Source organism: Brassica rapa, chromosome A02 (assembly GCF_000309985.2).
Source record: "Brassica rapa cultivar Chiifu-401-42 chromosome A02, CAAS_Brap_v3.01, whole genome shotgun sequence".
Taxonomy (NCBI): domain Eukaryota; kingdom Viridiplantae; phylum Streptophyta; class Magnoliopsida; order Brassicales; family Brassicaceae; genus Brassica; species Brassica rapa.
In genome coordinates this window covers 11,567,304-11,586,185 of record NC_024796.2, presented here as the reverse complement: position 1 = coordinate 11,586,185, position 18,882 = coordinate 11,567,304, and the positions used below count along the sequence as shown (strand labels likewise).

The window sequence follows — 18,882 nt, the reverse complement described above, 5'->3', positions numbered from 1 at the left end:
TAATAATGGCAAATTAGAAATTTTAAAGATATTAATTGTATTTACTGAACTTTGATTGGTTAAAAACCATAGAAAATATCTAAATATAGAAAACAATGCATTTATTGTCAAAATTTTACGTATTTTTTTAATAAGTGTGAAAACTTTAGAATATACATTATCTTTGAAACAGATGGAGTATATAATAAATGAATGTTTGTATTGATGTATATGTCTTTCTTTTATATAATTTTCATTTTTTTGTGAACAGAATATTTAAAAGCACAGTAAAATACAGAATTTATGTTTTCACATTGCAAATTCGAGATCCTCAACAGCATTTATGAAGATCATTGTGACCCGTTCCGGAATAGATTGGTCTCTCTTGCTCAGCCTTGCAATTACACAGGTTTCATTGACAACTTACACTTAGATCTGGTTTTGAGTGTATTTTTTCATCAGAATCAAAGGGAAAATCGATTCCTCCGAAACCTTCTGTCTCCTGAAAAGAGGTTAAAAGCCTAAGTTTGTACTAGGATTTTTGTCTCTGTAAATTTTTTTTAGATGAGTTAAGTAAATAAATAAATAAATAAGCGATTATTAAGTAATTGCAAATGCGTCTGCCGTCTGTGCATATAACACGAGAAAGGATTGGAGTATACCGTATGGTTATTAATGATTAGTTACTCGCTAAACATGTGGTATCATTTCTTTTGACTTCTTGTGCAATAAAGAAAAAGAGGGTGAAATGAGCCTGCAAATAAAAGAAATGAAGAGTAACACAAGAACTTGGAGAATATATTGTTATTATTTTATTTTTTCACGACGTTATTGTCTTTTTGTTGAATTGCTTTTGGATTTGTTGCAAAGATCAAAACCCTATATACACACATTACACATACATACATGCATTTTTTTAATAAAAAATTAGAAAACCACAAAATGTGACTTGTCAAGTATGCAACCACTGATTCTTGTCTCCCAATCCCTTCCATTGCTTTTGTTCAGTGGATTCAATAATTATCATTCGGTCAGGCATCGGAACTGGAGCAAGAAGGACTGCTGTCTTGCACAGAATGACTTGAGTTGAGCCTCCCGTCTAATTCCAGGAATGAGTCAGCCCGACAGAAAAAAATTAGCCCACAGATTTTTCAACTGGGGTTTGGAAGAACATGGTTCAACCTTTGCTTTACAGGGTCTAGACATGCACCCACGCAGACATTGTGGACAAACTCAACCCCTGCTTTCCAACGTGCAAATGACTTTGTTGCTAGTAGGGTTCGAACAATAGGGGAACGTTTGTAAACGCAATCCCAAATCATAAAACACTTGCACACAGGGCAATAATCAATTTATTGCAGATTACAGGAAATTCATGTTTTAATTTACGGAGAGAGCGGTTTATTAAAAAATTATGCAGATTACAGAGGAAAGGCTTGCAAGGGATCTTCAACATGGTGCAAGTAAATCTGGCCAGGCGTGAATCTTCATAGGACGGCTCAGATGATGCAGTTAGGCGTAGGTCTTCATAAGGCAGGTAGTATTGTCGGTTGTCGAATCGTCTATGTAATATTTCATATATCATAATTGTAAGATCATAATAAATCAGCGTTAAAAAAAAATAAGATTATAAGTACCCTATGATTGTAGTATATTATCAACGCAAACGATTCATTGTATTTTTTGGGTAATGGTTAATTTAAATATGTTAAATTTTCACCATTTAGAAAAAAAAAAAATCTTGAGACGCATAAAGAATTAAAGAGTAGGTGGAAATGATGAATGTATTTTTCACTTTCATCTTTCCGTCATCGCTGTCACCTGGCGGGTCATAATGATGGGGGTACGTAGTGGTAAAAAAAATAGTCTTTTTCTTCAACAGTTGCTCAAAAGGGCTATAAAATTCCAAAGGAAACTCACTCATAAAAAGAATATCACTCTTTACAACCCTAATTTCCTTGAATGGCGGATGTTGCTACCGAAATTGCGAAGAAGATGGAGGAAAAGGCGGAGCCGTCAGTGACCGTGGCACCAACTAAAACGGTGGAGGCTGCAACGGCGGAAGAAGCTGAGACCAAGGTGATGGTGGCACCTCCTAAAGCGGTCGAGGCTACAAACAAATCGGTGGAAGATGAGGTGAAGCCAACGGAGACGTCTAGCTTGGTGGGGAAGCTTGAGACAGACGTGGAGATCAAAGCTTCTGCTGGGCAGTTCCATCACATGTTCACCGGGAAACCACACCATGTTTCCAAAGCATCTCCAGGCAACATTCAGGGCTGTGATCTGCACGAAGGCGATTGGGGCAAACCCGGCTCCATCATCTTGTGGAATTACGTTCATGGCAAGTTAACGTTGTTATATATATTTTCCTTATGTATAAGATTTAGAAAAAAGTATAAATTTTAAGCATGTAACCGCTTTGTAGATTTTTCAGTGACTAAAAAGAGATGGTTCTAGTGTATATATCGATCTTACTAATACATATGTCGATATATTTTTAACCTTTTTTTTAACAAAGTTTTAACCTAAAACCTATATTAACTATTAAACGTTATATTGTTTGCAGATGGAGAGGCAAAGGTTGCAAAGGAGAGGATCGAGGCGGTGGAGCCGGAGAAGAACCTGATCACGTTTAGAGTTATTGAAGGTGATCTGATGAAAGAGTACAAAAGTTTCTTGCTCACAATCCAGGTGACCCCTAAGCACGGTGGGGCAGGGAGTATTGTTCACTGGCACCTTGAGTATGAGAAGATTAGCGACGAGGTTGCTCATCCCGAGACTCTCCTCCAGTTCTGTGTCGAAGTCTCCAAAGAGATCGACGAACATCTCTTGGCCGAGGAATAAAGGAATGTGTGTGTGTGTCTGTTTTTAATAAAGAATGTGTGATGTGCCTTTCTTTCTGTATTTTAATTAAACGCAATAAGGGATTAAGGAGCCAAGTACGAGTTTGTGAGAGATATAAATGATGAGTGTGCCATGATTATGTGTGTATAATAAGATCAATTTACGTTTCAAGTTGTATCTTTGAGAAGCGACGTGTACTAGCTATGACGCTACTATATAATAAGACTGTGTGTAATTTGTATTAATAATATCTGTTTGGATTTACGAATCCCTATCATCATGATTACGAATCCCTATCATTATGAGCAGTAAAAAAAAACTAACGAGCAGTAGCTTTTTCGTGTATAGTTTTGCTTAAACCATTAGTATAGTACTAAATGTACTTTATCAAAAAATAGTACTAAATGTACGATTTGTGATGTGATTTTGGTTAATTCAAACTACGATTGATAAATATATTAGGAATTTGGGTAAATAACATGCAACATACATGTTTGAAGTTTGGTGATAACACAGTAACACAAACCAACAAACATATATGTCATGGTCGATAGCATTTTACGTGCGGTAGATTACTTATTTATTGTGTTCATCTCACCTATCACCCACCAAAAGAAAATTACCGAAAAGCCGTAATAGATAATCAGTCACCTTCAGACACTATTATATTCTTTCATTCAAAAATAAAAGTTCCACTGAAGGAAAGTAGCACTTTTGGCAATGAGAAAATCACATATATTTGACTCTCTAATTTCCTCCTTTTATTTTCAACTAGTAAAGTTTCTCAAAAGATTATGAAGAATAAAAGCTTCCGATTTAAAATACGTCCGAGTTTGTGGTCTTTTCAAAACTTGAAGCAAAATCGCATCCCCTCCTGCAATTATCACACTGTCAAAATGATGAGCACTCATGCTCTCTAGGGTTCAGCAAAGAGCTTTAGAAGTCATAGCTGATGCGAGAAGGTGATTATCTATTACGACTTCTCCGTAGTTTTCTTTTGGTAGGATACTTGATGTGCTGAAATGTGGTTCGGGTGGTATTCTTTGATGTTGTTGATCTTACCATTTTTGGAGTAAAATGGGCCTTGGTGAAAAGCTGATGGTTGTTTAAGCAAAGATTTGTACCTGTGGTTATGCTTCATGCTTTTAATATAACTAGGGTTTGGCCCGCCCTACGGGCGGATTAGTAACTTAAATATATCATAAATTTTATTAAATATTTCAAAATATTTAATTAATTTTAAAATTATATGTATTCTTTAAACTGTAATACCAAAAATTATAATTATTCGAGTCATTCAAATTTTTAATATTATAATTATGCATTTGTATATGTTATATGTTTTGATAACTCATTTTTCGCGTTTCACACGTAATATTTGTTAATTTTATAACATTTTTAATATTATAAGATTTTTATATTATAATTTAACACTTAGATCTATGATCTCACAAAAAATATTTAAGGTATTTCAATTCGTATCGTTGCCGTTTACTTAAAGGTGAGAGTTTTTATTTTTAAGTGTTAACGCCCTTGAAACTTAACTATATACTTCTTAATCATTTGGATTTGTACTGTGTACATCATATATTGTTAAATTTTTGACAAATGCAAATTTCGAGTAACTATTTGGAAGTATACGAAGAAGAATATATATTATTTGAAAACAAACATATAGTTAAAGTGTTAAGAAAAAAACATATAATCAAAGTGGAAAAGTTTTCTTTTAATTCAGAAATATTTTAAGTAATAGTGTAAAATAAATAATGTTCATATTAGTTTGAACTTATTTAATATGAAAAATTGCTCGGAAAACTTACTTTAGATTATAAGTTTATAACACTTACTTGCAGCAGTCTGTGTTAAAATGAAAATGAGTACTATATTTTATAGCATTCATTCGCTAAGTGAGCACTTCATCATAACCGTAAATTATTTATCTATAATAAAGGTGAAAAGAAGAGCGTCACAAAAAAAAGGTGAAAAGAAATGAGTACGTGTGTGGGAGCTCTCGAAACATAATGAAAGCATTACAGAAAAAGCTTATGCTTGGAATTTAAGCTTTGGACCTTGGGGTCTCTCACTTCACAATGGTGGTGGTGGTGGATTTCTCTATTTCCCTTTTATTTTTGCTTTATCATTTTGCTGACCGACTGTACATCCCTTCGAAATCAAGATTTTCAAATGTACTATGTATTCTCCATTACGCTTATTTTCCTCATCTTCTGAATATGTTAATGTATGTTCAAAGATTCAAATAAAAATGTGGGAATGATAGAAAGGGCATAACAAACAGAGAAACCTCAAACATTTTGATCTACTTTATGAACCAAAAACAACCTTCAACATTTTGATTACAATGAAACCACCCAAGTGTGAAAGATTCCTTGAACTGAGCTCAGCTAGCATGATAAACTCATAATAAAACAAAACCTTTCTTTAGAAGAAGATGGAACTTTTATATATATGAAAACTCAAGAAGGAATAAAGAAATATTGTTCCATTTTGTCATCGTCAGTCAAACTCCTGAGAGGGACACTGTATGAGCTCTACTATCTTCACCACTTCTTCCATCTCCGGCCTATTCGAGGGCACTTAGGACCCACATACCAACCCTAGTTTTAGCACTGGTATTGCCTCCTCCGCCGGAAAGTTCGCTCTCAGCCTACCGTCAACGAATTCCTCCACTCTCCCTTTCTCTAACCCCTCTCTCACCGTCTCACTCAGCACCATCACATCGTCCTCCGCATACTCCACCGGCCTCTTCCCCGTTACCACCTCCAGCACCAAGATCCCAAACCCGTACACATCGCACTTCTCTGTTATCTTGACCGTCCGGCATGCAAACTTCAGGGCTGTGTACCCCAACGTGCTCTTTACCTTTCCACTCAAGACACACCTGTCCAGCGCCGAGGCAAATAGCCTAGCCAACCCAAAGTCAGCGACTTTGGTCTCTCATGTAGCTGCGTCTATGAGCACGTTCGTTGCTTTCAGATTGTAGTGAGCGATGTTACTCCTGTGCAGATAAGCAAGACCTATCGCTATCCCAAGAATGATGCTGAATCATTCACGCCAAGTCAAGCAAACGCACTCGTCCCCATGGAGATGTCTGTATAAGCTTCCCCTGAGACAAACTCATAGCTCAGGAGCTGCAGAGATTGCGTCCAGTAGTACCCTTTGATCTCAATGATATTCTTATGCATCAGTTTGCCGAGTTTTCTCATCTCTCTCTCGAACTCCTCCTGCGACTTATTATATTATCCTCTTGTTACCCGTAGATTTTACGGGTAACAAGAGGATAATATAATAAATAGGAAAAGGAAGGAAAATAAAAATCAAAAAGAAATTTCTCTACTTCTTTAAAATACATTTTATAACTTCAAATATGAAGTTTTTTGCTCTATGAAAAAAAAACTTCAAAACTTCAATTGACGTTTCATATTTGTTTACATTTTGGTCCCGACAGTTACACATCACATTTATGATTTTTAAATATTTTTTTTGTTTATCTTTTTAATCTTTAAAAATTTTATATCTCATAAATTTTTCATTTTTTTTTATAAATTTAAGTTTTACAATTAAAATTAAATAAAACTTTAGAATAATATTTAAAATATTTTAAAACTAAATTTAGAAAACAACATTATATAAAAGAAACTTACAAAAACAAGCATTAAAAATTACATGAAGACATAACTATTACACAAATCTTAATATTACATCAACACTAATATTCATGTAATTTGACCTGAAACCTCCAAAATATTGTTCAAACAATTTTTTTTGTAACCGAAAATGTTTGTTGTTGTTAGTTGATGTCTTTTCCGTATAAATCATTCTTATTCAGATCGAATGTATTCACGTGAATAATTGTTAAATAACTAGTTAAGTCTTTTAACAATATTTTTTTCCTATTTTACTTTCTTGTTCAGATCTAATGTATTTACAAGTATTAATATCACTCGATTTCACTATTTTTTAGTTCGTAATCTACAAATTAAAAATAAAAAAAAAAGTCATTTTCACTTCGAATTGCATTACAGAAATAATTTTATGGATAATATGGTATTTTTTTTGAAATTTATTATTAATTATGTATTTCTATTTAAAATTTTCTATTTTAGTGTAATATTTTATCAATTAATATTGTTGTTGTAATTTTATATACGTGCTAGTTATTTACAATTTTTTTATGAATTTAAATTTATTATGACAAATATAAGGACTATAGTGTAAAAGACAAATAGTTTTGAAGTTAATTTTGAAGTTTTGCTTTTGGAGAACACATTTAAATTTCAAATATAGAGTATTGGAAACTTCAAAATAGAGTTTTTTTAGATGCTTTACATAAGTTAAGTGAATGTTTACAATACGATCAAAATAAATTTAAAATTAAAAAAAATAATATTTCTTGAAAATTTATAGAGATTATAGAATAAAAATTTAAAATTATGTAATAACAAAAACAGTTTTTTTATACTTTATTGTCCCTTGAATAAAGGCAGAGCTTTGAAATCTAATAAGATGCCAAATTTTAAATTTCTAATTAAAATTTAAATAGAAAAAATGATTGGTGGTTACTTGAAGTATTGACCATCACATGGCTAACTATTCATACTAAACTAGTGTATGCTTAATTACATAAAGTATATGTTATTCATGGCAACATCTCTCAATTTAATAAAATTATGTAGTTAACATCACAAGCTTAATTTCATTAATTAAAAAATAACGTGGACTTCTAAAACGTTAACTCTATTTAATTCTCTTCTTGATCAATAAACCATTGTGAAGACTTCAAAGACTTGCATGTAGCTAACATGCAAGAGTGATGTATCTGTACTTTTCTCTAATGTAGACAACAACGATTTATTTGCATGTAGTTAACATCACAAGTTCAATTTACCTGAAAAGTCTTCAAGGTTGACTTGCAATGTAATTGTCTGAAATCCCTTATATCCAAGAATCTAGCCATCCCAACAGATTCCAAAAACCTGAATCGCGCAAACGTAAATCTACTCTAACGTTGTCAACAACAACAAAAAAAACATTTGAACATTAAGTTCTTCAAAATTTCATATTCGGAGTAAGACTTAGTTATTAGAATTATGAAGAATGAAAAAGTTACAAGTCTCTGAAGAGTCTTGTCATGAAGAGACATCCACCAGAAAGCATTGATTGCATACTAAGAACAATGTTAGGGATATGAATGCTCTGCCTTATGTGCACGGTGCACCCACCCATACTATTCCCCACTCTTCAATCTTCATCCCTCACCTTTACCCTGAATTATTATTTATGTAAATTAATAAGTTGAATTTCTAATATCATCATATGATATAAAGAATCTGTAAACAAAATAAATTACCTGTACATGTGAGCATCAATGGCAGATTGATGATCATTTGAGTCCACTATGCAACCTTCAATTACCCAACATTCTCCACAAGAGTCTAGTTCCCATCCTTTTAGTTTTCCTTCCTAATAACCATTTAAATTATAATTCTGAAATTTAAAGCTACATCCACAAGGACCACAACTAATCGGATTACTAATAAAGCTATGATACCTCGATATATTGACTGAATGTCGCAATAGCTTCAATGCCTTTTTCTATTGCATCTCTTGGCTCTGACAAAATATTCATCCGCAGCCCAAGCGCTTCTAACGGCTCCTCAAGATCTTTGATCAGACTATCTATACATTCATTTGATCCGGCAAGTCTCATTCTCACCATTTCAATCATAATTTTCACCACTATGTATGCAGCTAAAAACATTAGAAGATTATAATTTAATAACCATATATCAACATAAACCCATAAGAACAAAAGAGGATTTGATCCATGATTGTTTATTTGCGTTTACGTGGAACACACATGCAAATAAACCATTCTGGCCTACATCATAATTAACTAACCATCATCCAAGTAGTGGTTCTCTTTAACAGCACCATGTCTTGAAGTCTCCATAATGACTCATGAGATGTGTCTCGATGCCCTCTCTGTTCAACTCTACTCCCTTGTCGATCACGTTTCTATACCCTACTCTGTACAAACAATGTCTCCCTCCTCTCTCCGTTATAAACCTAGTGAGCCCCATACTCGTTATTGCATTCGTCACTACTGTAATTCCTATATCCGTACTAATTATTATAAGTCGCATAAACTAATCAATCGATAGGAAACATCCCATCTGGATTAAGATAGAGTGAACAGAATGTTTCGGATCCTAACTTTTCTAGAACGTCCCACGTAAAGAACCCTCCTGACCCATTACCAGCATTCACTACTATCTAATAACATACACCAACAAAAAAAAAGAATGTTATAATATGTATAGAAACATTAAAGCAGGGAGATCTTATAAAGCTAGACTCTTGCCTTAATTCCTTTGAGAGGAGTATCATAGTGATTGATTCTCTCTTAAATAGTTTATCTAAGGTGCTTAGAGTAAGCGCGACTTTAGACTGTCTATTTGCGTACTTTAATGCAGCTAAATCACATAGTATCTTCTCCACTTCAGAAAACGTTAATCCTCCTCTCTTGGTAAAGAACTTGAGACCGTTTCTTGTATACGGTAAATGAGAAGTTATCATGATATATGAATCATCAGAATACGTCAATCTCTGTCTCTCAGAGTTCTTTACCACCACATTCAACGTTCCTCGACAAAAGAATCAATGTCATGAATGATATTGCCAATATGGTAGACGATTTTGCTCTCTTTAGACTGTCTTGATCTCATTTCCATGCCAACCCAATTTGTGAATCTTAAGGGAACGGCTTGATGTCTATCTGTGCATCTCCTATCTTGACAGTGGATGAAAGTCAACATCGTTGACCTTTTTGTGCTTCGTCCAGCAATATATATATATACATATTCATTAGCAGAAACTAAGAAAAACTTGAAGAGTTTCTAGAAAGTTTGCTTCAATTTTTCAATAGTAGAAACATATACAAATGTACATATATAACGGGTTGTTTTATATTCAACATGTACAGCTAAAGACCAAAGCAGAAATAAAGGCAAACTTGTCTTTCCATGAGGAGAAGAAGAAAATAACAACCACATCTTCACGGTCTCTCTTGAACATTTCTGCACCTTAGTCCAATCGTTTAGTTGCATCCATGGTGTCTTCTTGGATCATGAGATCCTTGTAGCCTGGACCATCAGTCCACTCGAGCATGATCTCCATTTCTCCACGCTCTCCATTCTTTAGTCTAAGAATCATGTCTTGTTTGACCTTCCCATTGTTCCAATTGATGCTGCTCTCTTCAGCCAAACAGTTGGTCCTTCCTGGACGGATCCTCTTGATTGCACAACCATTGGGGAGCTTCTGTAAATCTTAACTCCATCTGATGGGCTTCTAAGAAAGGACTTATGTCTATTTCCACATCACCCATTCATCTCCCGAGAATCAGTCTTTATCTGACATCATATGAGCCAAAAGAATGCATCAAGTCATCAACAATGTGAAGCTAATAGATTAGGTCAACTAAACATGTTGTGTTGTGTAAATAGTAGGTGAAGATAAAAACGCAGTCACTGGTTTCTCAGGGAGACCATTGTAATAGACGTGAGAGAGCTTACCAGACGGATTGGATCATCCAGATCTTTAATGGAAAGGGTCAGTTGTTCGTTCCACACTGGATTACAGTTACTATTGATCACACGCGTCTTCAGTTTCTAAAGAAACGACCAAATAAAAGGGTTTCAAAAGAGATGAAAAATAAATCCACAAACAGAAAATCAAAAAGTAGTGATGATGCTTCACAGGGTACACAAACTCATGGATACAATCAACTAGGCCAAGTCAGTGATTCAGTCATGTCTCGTTTTCCTTAATACTCGATCTCAGATAACAATTTTCCGCAACTACCCACTAGTGAATTTGAGAGATGGCCTTCAACAAGATTGTGCGTAAGCCTGAACTTATGTTAATTAGCTATGGGAGATGACCTTTGAACAAGATCATGTCGAAACTAAGACACATGTATCGATTACAAAAAGAAAATGCTATAAATTAAAGGAGATTGACCCTTAAACCAGATTATGTACTAGAAAACAAAATGTAGTCTGTTGTTTAGCAAAGAAACGAAGATCAAACTGAGATCTTGCTCACATGGTGGCCACCAATACCGTCACATTGTGACTCCTCGATGTAACTATAACTCTATACGATCTATAAACCTATATTCAATGCTCGAAAGGTCCAATCTTTAATTCAAAAAGCAATAAGCTTTGTTCACTAAATATTAAAAATATTAAAACAAAAAGTGAAAGCAGAGAACATGAAACAAATATTAAAACTTTAGTAACTCTTAATAAGTTAAATAGTCTTACAAAAGCTTTCCAAAGTCGTACCAAAACTTTTGTTATAACTTATTAAGATTTATACTAAACTTTTGGTAAGATTTTGTAACTTATTAAGTGTGTTACTAAAGGTTTAATATTTTTTTATGTTCTCTGGATATGCTTTCACTTTTTGTTTCCTTTGTTAAAAACTGATATTTTCTGTGAACGGTGAAAACATTTAATAGATTAATATATTAGTCCACTAATTTTTAAATAAAATTATAATATAAATATTTTTAATTAGTTTTGATAGTTAACTTAATAAAACAGTAAAATAAATTCAAAATTTTAAAGATATATCATATTTAAATAAGAGAAGAGCATAACAACATTTGCAACGAAAATAAACTAAGAAAATGTAAAAAGTGAATTCTTAAGTTTAAGAAGTTTAGTCACTTTTAATTTGATACTGTTTTTCTGTTGTTTTCCGTTAGTTACAAAAAAATTGTATTAAATATTGTTACGGTGAATTGATAGTTTAATATCAATCAATAATAAAATATCTCTCTAACTAAATCTATTTTATTTATAAGATTTTTCGTACAATTATTTAATAAAAAATTATTTCTATTTTATATATCACCATATATTAATAAGTTATTTTCAAATGTGGAATTATAAGTAGGGTTAATTTTGACAATTTCAATTTTGGGGCATTTCAATTAAAAAGTTATATGGACTAAAATATAATAAATTTAAAAATAAACTAGAGTTTATCCTGCACATCGTGCGGGTATATTTTTATTTTATAAATATTTAATTTTGATATTATTATATAAATTTAAATATACAATTTATATCATAATGTTATGTATTTTATAACTCTTTATTTATTTTTTAGGTTTCTTATTACTTTATTAATATATGGGTTTGTTTTATACATTTTACCTTTTTTATTACGTTTTTGAGTTTTCATAATTTTAAATAATCAAATAAAAAATATTCTTTAACATATGATTTTTAAAAATATATAGCTGTAGAAATAAATTTTTAATATATGTTAATAACTTCATTTGTATAAAAAAAACTGACATGATTAACAATTTGAACCCGTTTTAGTGGTAGATGATAATTTATTTAAACGAAAGCATTATATTACTTAATTACGAAATTAATTAATGCAAAATTTAATAAAAATTATTTAAAAATTTAGTAGGATTTTGTTAGAATTTTCTCAACAAATTTTATTATAACTGAAAATAAAATTCAAATCTATAGTTAAAATTAATTTATTATTAATATTTCTATTAATTATTATGTCATATTATGTGATTAATGAAATGGTCTTAGTAGACTTCTAAATAGTAGATAAAAATAGTACTTCTATTTTAATAAGGAAGATTAATCTATTTTAATTTGGACGGACACCTGTCAGCTAAAAGCATTAAGCATGTTAAAGCTCGCTATAGAGTAAATGTAGATACGTAACTCACATTTATTTTTTAGTGTAAGAAGGTTTTGGCACACTGATATACGTATCTTTTCTTTTCTTTTTTGAAAAAACTGAAATACATATCTTTCTCCATGTTTTCTTTTGGTCCCTAATTTTTCTTTAAGTTTACAGTCTTAACCAACTATGTTTATTTGTTAAAGAAATCTAGATTTTGATCCGCGCTTTGAAAGCGCGAGTTTATTATTATTATTTTTTTTCAATTGACAAATATTTAGTAAATGTCATATGTTCATATATTTGTGTTTTATTTTATAAAATACTTAAACTTTTTATCTTTATTTATCATATTTTATTTTAAATGACTATTTATGTTTAAAAATTAAACTTTATTTTTTAATGAATTAAGTTGGTATAACTTTGATAAATTAGTTCTATTATGTGATTAATATTTTAATAAAAAGTTTATATACTTTTAATAAAGATTTATACTTTTCAATGAAAAAAAATCAATTTTTTTTATGAATGCTTAAATTATATTAAGAAAAGAAAAAATAATAATTAAGAATAGTTGAAAAAAATTATTTGAACTTAGACTCAATGGCCAAAAGGAAAAAAAAATGTGAGAATTGGATCTGATTTCTTAATCGGCCCATATGGCCCAAGAGAGATCTGATATGGGCTGGATCCGAAAAAAATGACCCAATATAGAAGTGTTATTAATATTACTTGATTGCCCTTAATGAAACATACAATGTTAGTAAAGAAAATGACAGGTTAAGGTAAAAAAGATAATAGAATCCTATTTTAATAGTATAGATTTAGCACTAAAACAAAACAAATTGGTGTCTACAAATTGGCTTTTTATGTACACATTTGGTAATTATTTTTCAAATTACATATGAACTATGATATGGTGTCTACAAATCACTAGGTTTTGAACTTTCAGTTTGATGTATCCTATTGTTTTCAGATTTTCTTCAGTAAAAAAAAATTCAGATTATTTCACATTTTAATTGTATTGTATTTTCTTTTAAAAAATATTGTATTGTATTTTCATTTTTATTGTATTGTATATTAATTAACTGTTTTTAAGACAAAATAATTGAGAACGACTGAAGGATTATTGTTGTATAAAGCTGATTAGCAAATCTTAGGTGGAACTCACGTTTATACATCTAAGATATTTTGTTTAATATGGATGAAGTGATACGATATAGACTGATGGATGACAAAAACAACGTGTGACATGTTGAAATGAATGCACCTACTACGTACCTTTGAATCGAGAAGAATTTGTTGTGCGAATGATTCTAAATCAATGGATGTAAGGACATTGAGGAATCTGGCTAATGGCTAATTGAACAGACACATACTGCCTGGAAAATAATTAAAGAGAAGATGTTTCTTATTTTATTTTAATTTCTTGATTTCTTCCTAATCGTTACGTTTGAATTAAATTCATAAGATGCCACATTAATAATTTATTTCTAAGAATAATATTAGTTTCGAATATGCTCTTGAGTTTGTAAGTGACATGTAATTATAATATTAAGTATGTACTATATAATTTATATATATAAAGAAATGTTCGCCTCGCTTCCGTGAAGCCACGTCATCAATTCGTGCGTTCTGGGAGTGACACGTGTCCCATTTTATATTTAGAGCCAAAATAAATGAATGCAGTTAAGGGTAATTGAACCCAACACCTCTAGCACTGGTAATTTCTCTTATAACCAATAGGCTAAAGTCACTTTATATAAATATGTGGCTGCGAAAATATTTATTATCGTGTCAGCTGGAAGCCCATGCTTCTTCTGCTTGTGGCCAGGGCCGACACTGAACTGACGTCAAGATGAAAATCGTGAAGTTAAAAACTTTGCTCCAAACAGTTTTGCAATGTTTCCAACCTTTATAACTTGATGCATATAATATATATCAAAATATATTTGTTGTACACGCTTTTATTAGTTTTGCTTTTAAAAGAAGGTATTTACAGTTATAAATGTTTTGTGCCAGTGAAGTAATGGTTGAAAAATCTCTATACATATGTCATTTTAAAATAACACCCAACTTCTATATATAGTCAATACATATGTTGTTATATTCTATACTAAATATTTTCTCTTTTAAAAATATAAAAAACAATTTTTTTTAGTCTACAAGCAAATGTTGTAGAGCAAGTATGTATTATACAAAATAATATATATTTAAAATCCATACACAAAAATATAAAAGTTGTTGTATGGCTCTTTCTGACACATGCACACTCCACTATGAATAAGAATTAAAAAAAAACAGTATTGTCATCAAACTTTTTCACAAATCCACATTTGTACATCTATAATTATGAGTTGGACAATTAGTTAATTTGATACAATACCAAAGCAAGAATAATCGAAAAATAACTATACCACCGCATACTAATAAGTAAGACATAACAGATAACCAAATTCTTGAATCTTAAAACAAATTTCAACTCGAACATTTAGTGAATATCAAAGTAACTAATATCCCGTCCGTAGGGCGGGCCGACCCTAGCATGTTAATAATGACATGTTATTATAACATGCTTCTTGTCTTTTACTAGAGGGAAATTCAAAATTTGGCCGTTTATTTGACTGGCGTATAATGTTTAAATATCTATTAACGTACAAATATGATTTTTAGTTGATTCAATATCACTGGTTTGGTTTTCCGAACCGGTGGGTATTTTATCATAGTTTAGTCATTGTTGTCATAAAAAAAAAAAATCTACATGAAAAGCACAATCAATTTTCTCATAAGATGATTTATGTAGGTAAGTGGAAGTAACATGGAAGTGGTATTGTACGTTAAAAAAACATTCTCGGGGTAATCAAATATTTTTCTTTCACTACGACGGTGTTCGAGCTCAGGTTATATTTCTCCACAATAAATTTTTAAGATATGGTATATTTCTACCAGATTGCTACAAGATAAATCATACAAGATGTTAATTAACCGGATAACTTCAGTGGGACATTGAGCGGCTCCGGATAATCAAGACATGGAAGAGATGATGATAAGAAGAAGTAAGGTGTCTACATAGATCCTGAGATCATAGTGAGACTGATAGCTGTCTCAAAGAACCGTTATTCCTAAGAAAGGCTCATCGACACCGGAAAACCATTACAGCAAAGGCACAAAAAGAAAATCCTGATTCTGATGTCTGATGTGTAAAATCCCGATTGGCCTCTGACGTCCCTAGCAGAGAGCGACAACTATCCTCCAAAGAGCCACATGACAGCCGCAAAGAAAAGAAAGTTTGTGTCTCCAACGGAATATGATTTTCTGTCAATTAAACTTAGAGTCCGATGGACAAAAAAAGAAAAGAGGGAGGGAGCATCTTCACGGACCGACGTCAGACGCCGAAGACCGGATAAGCTCCTCTCAGATTGAGAATTTGGAAAAAAAAATTGAGAAAAAATGTGCATGAGTTTACTCGCCACTCAAACACCCTTGAAATTATAAAAAGAGAGTTTGATGTGCATGTCAGAAAAGAAACACATCATCTGGAGATAATCGATTAATTTCTTTTATGCTGTAAATATTGTATTTTGGATAAATTAGAGTCTAATCTTATATGATATAAGTTTTAGTGAGACACTCTAGAAAATATCTGTATATCTCTACTAACCATGGCTATTTGCATAAATATGTAAAATATATATGTGAAGTTAAAGGCAATGTAAAAAGGATTCTCTTTCTAATAAACACAAATGTAAACGCAGTACATATCGTACGGAAATTCATATTCACGCTAAAATATTGGTAAACAAAACAAGTTGCTTCGGTCTAGTGGTAAAGGAGCTCCAGCTGAAGTATCCGCCTCTGGGTTCGAGTCTTGGCCACAGCGAAATTTACATATGGGCTGCAGCATCCGAGACCAAAGACCGTTATATGGTGAGCCACCTGATGACTTTCGGATCCATGCTCACTTTAGTCTCTAGTCTGGACCACCACGGTAGAATCAGGATACTCTGTTAGCAAAAAAAATATCTTGGTAAACAAAAAGGTAACTGGTTGGACTATAAAACTTTTCTTAATCTTTAATTTCTCTCTGGTCCGCCTCGTAATTGTAAAGGATCATATTCAAAATATTAAAATAGACCCTTGTTTTATATGTAAACTAGATGACTTCCTACGACAACGCGGAATAATATCATCTAAACATTACTTGTATTAAGTAAATTTTGTATATATTTGAAATTTATAACAATTTTGATAAATTAAATTTGTTAATAAAAAATTGATAGAGAGACTTTTATTAGTTAACAATGAAAGAATAAATTTAAATTTATTACATTATATTAATCATTTTAACAAATGAATTTCCGACGAAATCCGATTAACATATTTCTGACAAAATTTTGACAGACAGAATTCTGACGAACTTGAACTTGAAATCCCTATTGAAATCCCAAAATTATAATATTCTGTCGAAATTTTATCGGATATTTCCGACGAACATGAAATTATATGTTTCGTCGGAATTTCGTCAAAGAAAACCGACGAAAATATTATCCGTCAGAATGTAGTGTGTTTTCTTGTAGCGTAATCCTTTTGTTGAGCCCAAGAAAATACTTCTTTTTTGTCAACAACCCAAAAAAACTATTAAAAATATAGTTGTCTTAATCAGAATCAAGAATCAAGATTGAAAATTCCATATCTATATTCAAATCTACGCGCTTGAATTGAATTCAGAATTTTATCAGGTTCTTACCTTGCTATTTGAATCAAACAAAAACCAAAATAAGTAAACTTAAACCAGACTCAAATTTATAAATAATCAGACGGTTCATATATTTTTTGAACTAAAAACCAAAAACCACAACCAAATCGAAAACAAAAAGTACAATCTAGAAGCGAACCAAAAACCAAATGCACATGCCTAAATATATTAGCTAACAAATCGACATGTTGATAAATTTGTCAACAAAAAATAATCCCGTGCTTTGAAAGCGCGGATTCTATCCTAATATTATTTATAAATCTCAATCCAGAAAAAAATTAGTTGTAAATCCTTATTTACTAAAGTAAATTTTTGCGTTTAGATTTTACAACTATATCGAATAAAGTATAGAAATTTTTTTTATAGATTAAATTTTACACCACAAAGTTTAAAGCTATATTTCACTCAATCATCTTAAAATTTTCATTTAATCGATTTTTTCTTTTATTGCATTGAACCGAACCGACTCTGATTTTCTATTCTGGTCCTGATTACTCGTCAGACACACGGGAGAAAATAAAACACGTTTTAGAAAAAGCAACAAAACGGAATTTTCCCAAAAAAAAAACCTAAAACCCTAACTAACATATTTAAACACCCCTCGGCTCAACAATCACATCCATTCTCTGTCTTGGTCACAATCTTGTCTGCTTTCTCGCATCTCCAAAACCAAAAGTGCTCTCTCCCTTCCACGATTTCGATCTTAATCTTACCGTGGAACCGTTTGTGAATGGTGGAAACGAATCCGATCGGTGATAAGTTTACTTTCTCCCTTCACCTCCAAAGAGCAAGCTTCCTCCTCCCCCTCTCTTCTTCCTGTGCTTTCTCTTTTGGTTCCTGCAAAGAAGGCTGGTACTTTCGCTGCCTCGGCCTCGATCCGTGAATCTCAATCTCATCAACAAACCCTAGTTTCATCTCGTAAATTTAGGGTTTTATTTCTGTTGAAATTTTTTCGAAGATGTTGCTCTACAACAAGCAGAAGAAGAACGCTAAGGGAAACAGAATCCTTATAAGCGTTACCGTTCTCGGTAGCGCCGGTCCGATCCGGTTCCTTGCGTACGAAGAAGATCTCGTAGCTTCGGTTATCGACACTGCTCTCAAGTGCTACGCCCGTGAAGGTCGTCTTCCTCTTCTCGGATCCGACTTCAATGATTTCATTCTCTATTGTCCCATGGTTGGACCTGAATGTAAGCAACCAATTAATTTCCTAAATCCTCACTCGAATTGATTTTTTGTAACCTAATTGGTTTACTAAACCGGTTTTTTGGTTTTGCTTTGACAGCTATAAGCGCGTGGAAAGGGATTGGATCGCTTGGTGCAAGGAACTTCACTCTGTGTAGGAAGCCAGAGGAGAAGAATAAGGTGGTTAAGGAAGGTGATGGAGCTAGAAAAGGAAGCTTCAAAGCTTGGATCAACAAGTCCTTCAGTCTCAGAGTCTCCACCCATTAAAGATTCTACCAACTTTTATTTTCTTATGATTTGATTCCAGAAGCTTCTGTTGACAATATTGGCTTTGTCGGAAATAAAAGTTTCAGTTTTTTTCTCCACTCTTGACTTTT

General features: G+C 32.2%; 2 protein-coding genes and 1 long non-coding RNA gene across 3 annotated transcripts; 2 read left to right on the top strand and 1 right to left on the bottom strand.

Moving 5' to 3' along the window:
- Positions 1 to 1,884: 1,884 nt before the first annotated feature.
- LOC103852684 (MLP-like protein 31) lies at positions 1,885 to 3,087 on the top strand. The gene is made up of 2 exons (XM_009129580.3): positions 1,885 to 2,320; positions 2,546 to 3,087. The coding sequence occupies exons 1-2, from the start codon at positions 1,942 to 1,944 to the stop codon at positions 2,821 to 2,823; spliced, it is 657 nt and encodes a 218-aa protein (XP_009127828.1). The 5' UTR covers positions 1,885 to 1,941; the 3' UTR covers positions 2,824 to 3,087.
- A 1,037-nt stretch (positions 3,088 to 4,124) lies between these two features.
- Positions 4,125 to 14,325, bottom strand: LOC117132116. Its single transcript, XR_004455613.1, has 2 exons — positions 10,416 to 14,325; positions 4,125 to 10,253 (listed from the first exon to the last, which is right to left on the bottom strand). It is a non-coding gene; the product is annotated as an uncharacterized LOC117132116 (long non-coding RNA).
- A 591-nt stretch (positions 14,326 to 14,916) lies between these two features.
- Positions 14,917 to 18,865, top strand: LOC103852683 (uncharacterized protein At4g22758). Its single transcript, XM_009129579.2, has 2 exons — positions 14,917 to 18,510; positions 18,606 to 18,865. Exons 1-2 carry the CDS (start codon positions 18,282 to 18,284, stop codon positions 18,770 to 18,772), a joined length of 396 nt encoding a protein of 131 aa, XP_009127827.1. The 5' UTR covers positions 14,917 to 18,281; the 3' UTR covers positions 18,773 to 18,865.
- The last annotated feature ends 17 nt before the right edge of the window (positions 18,866 to 18,882 follow it).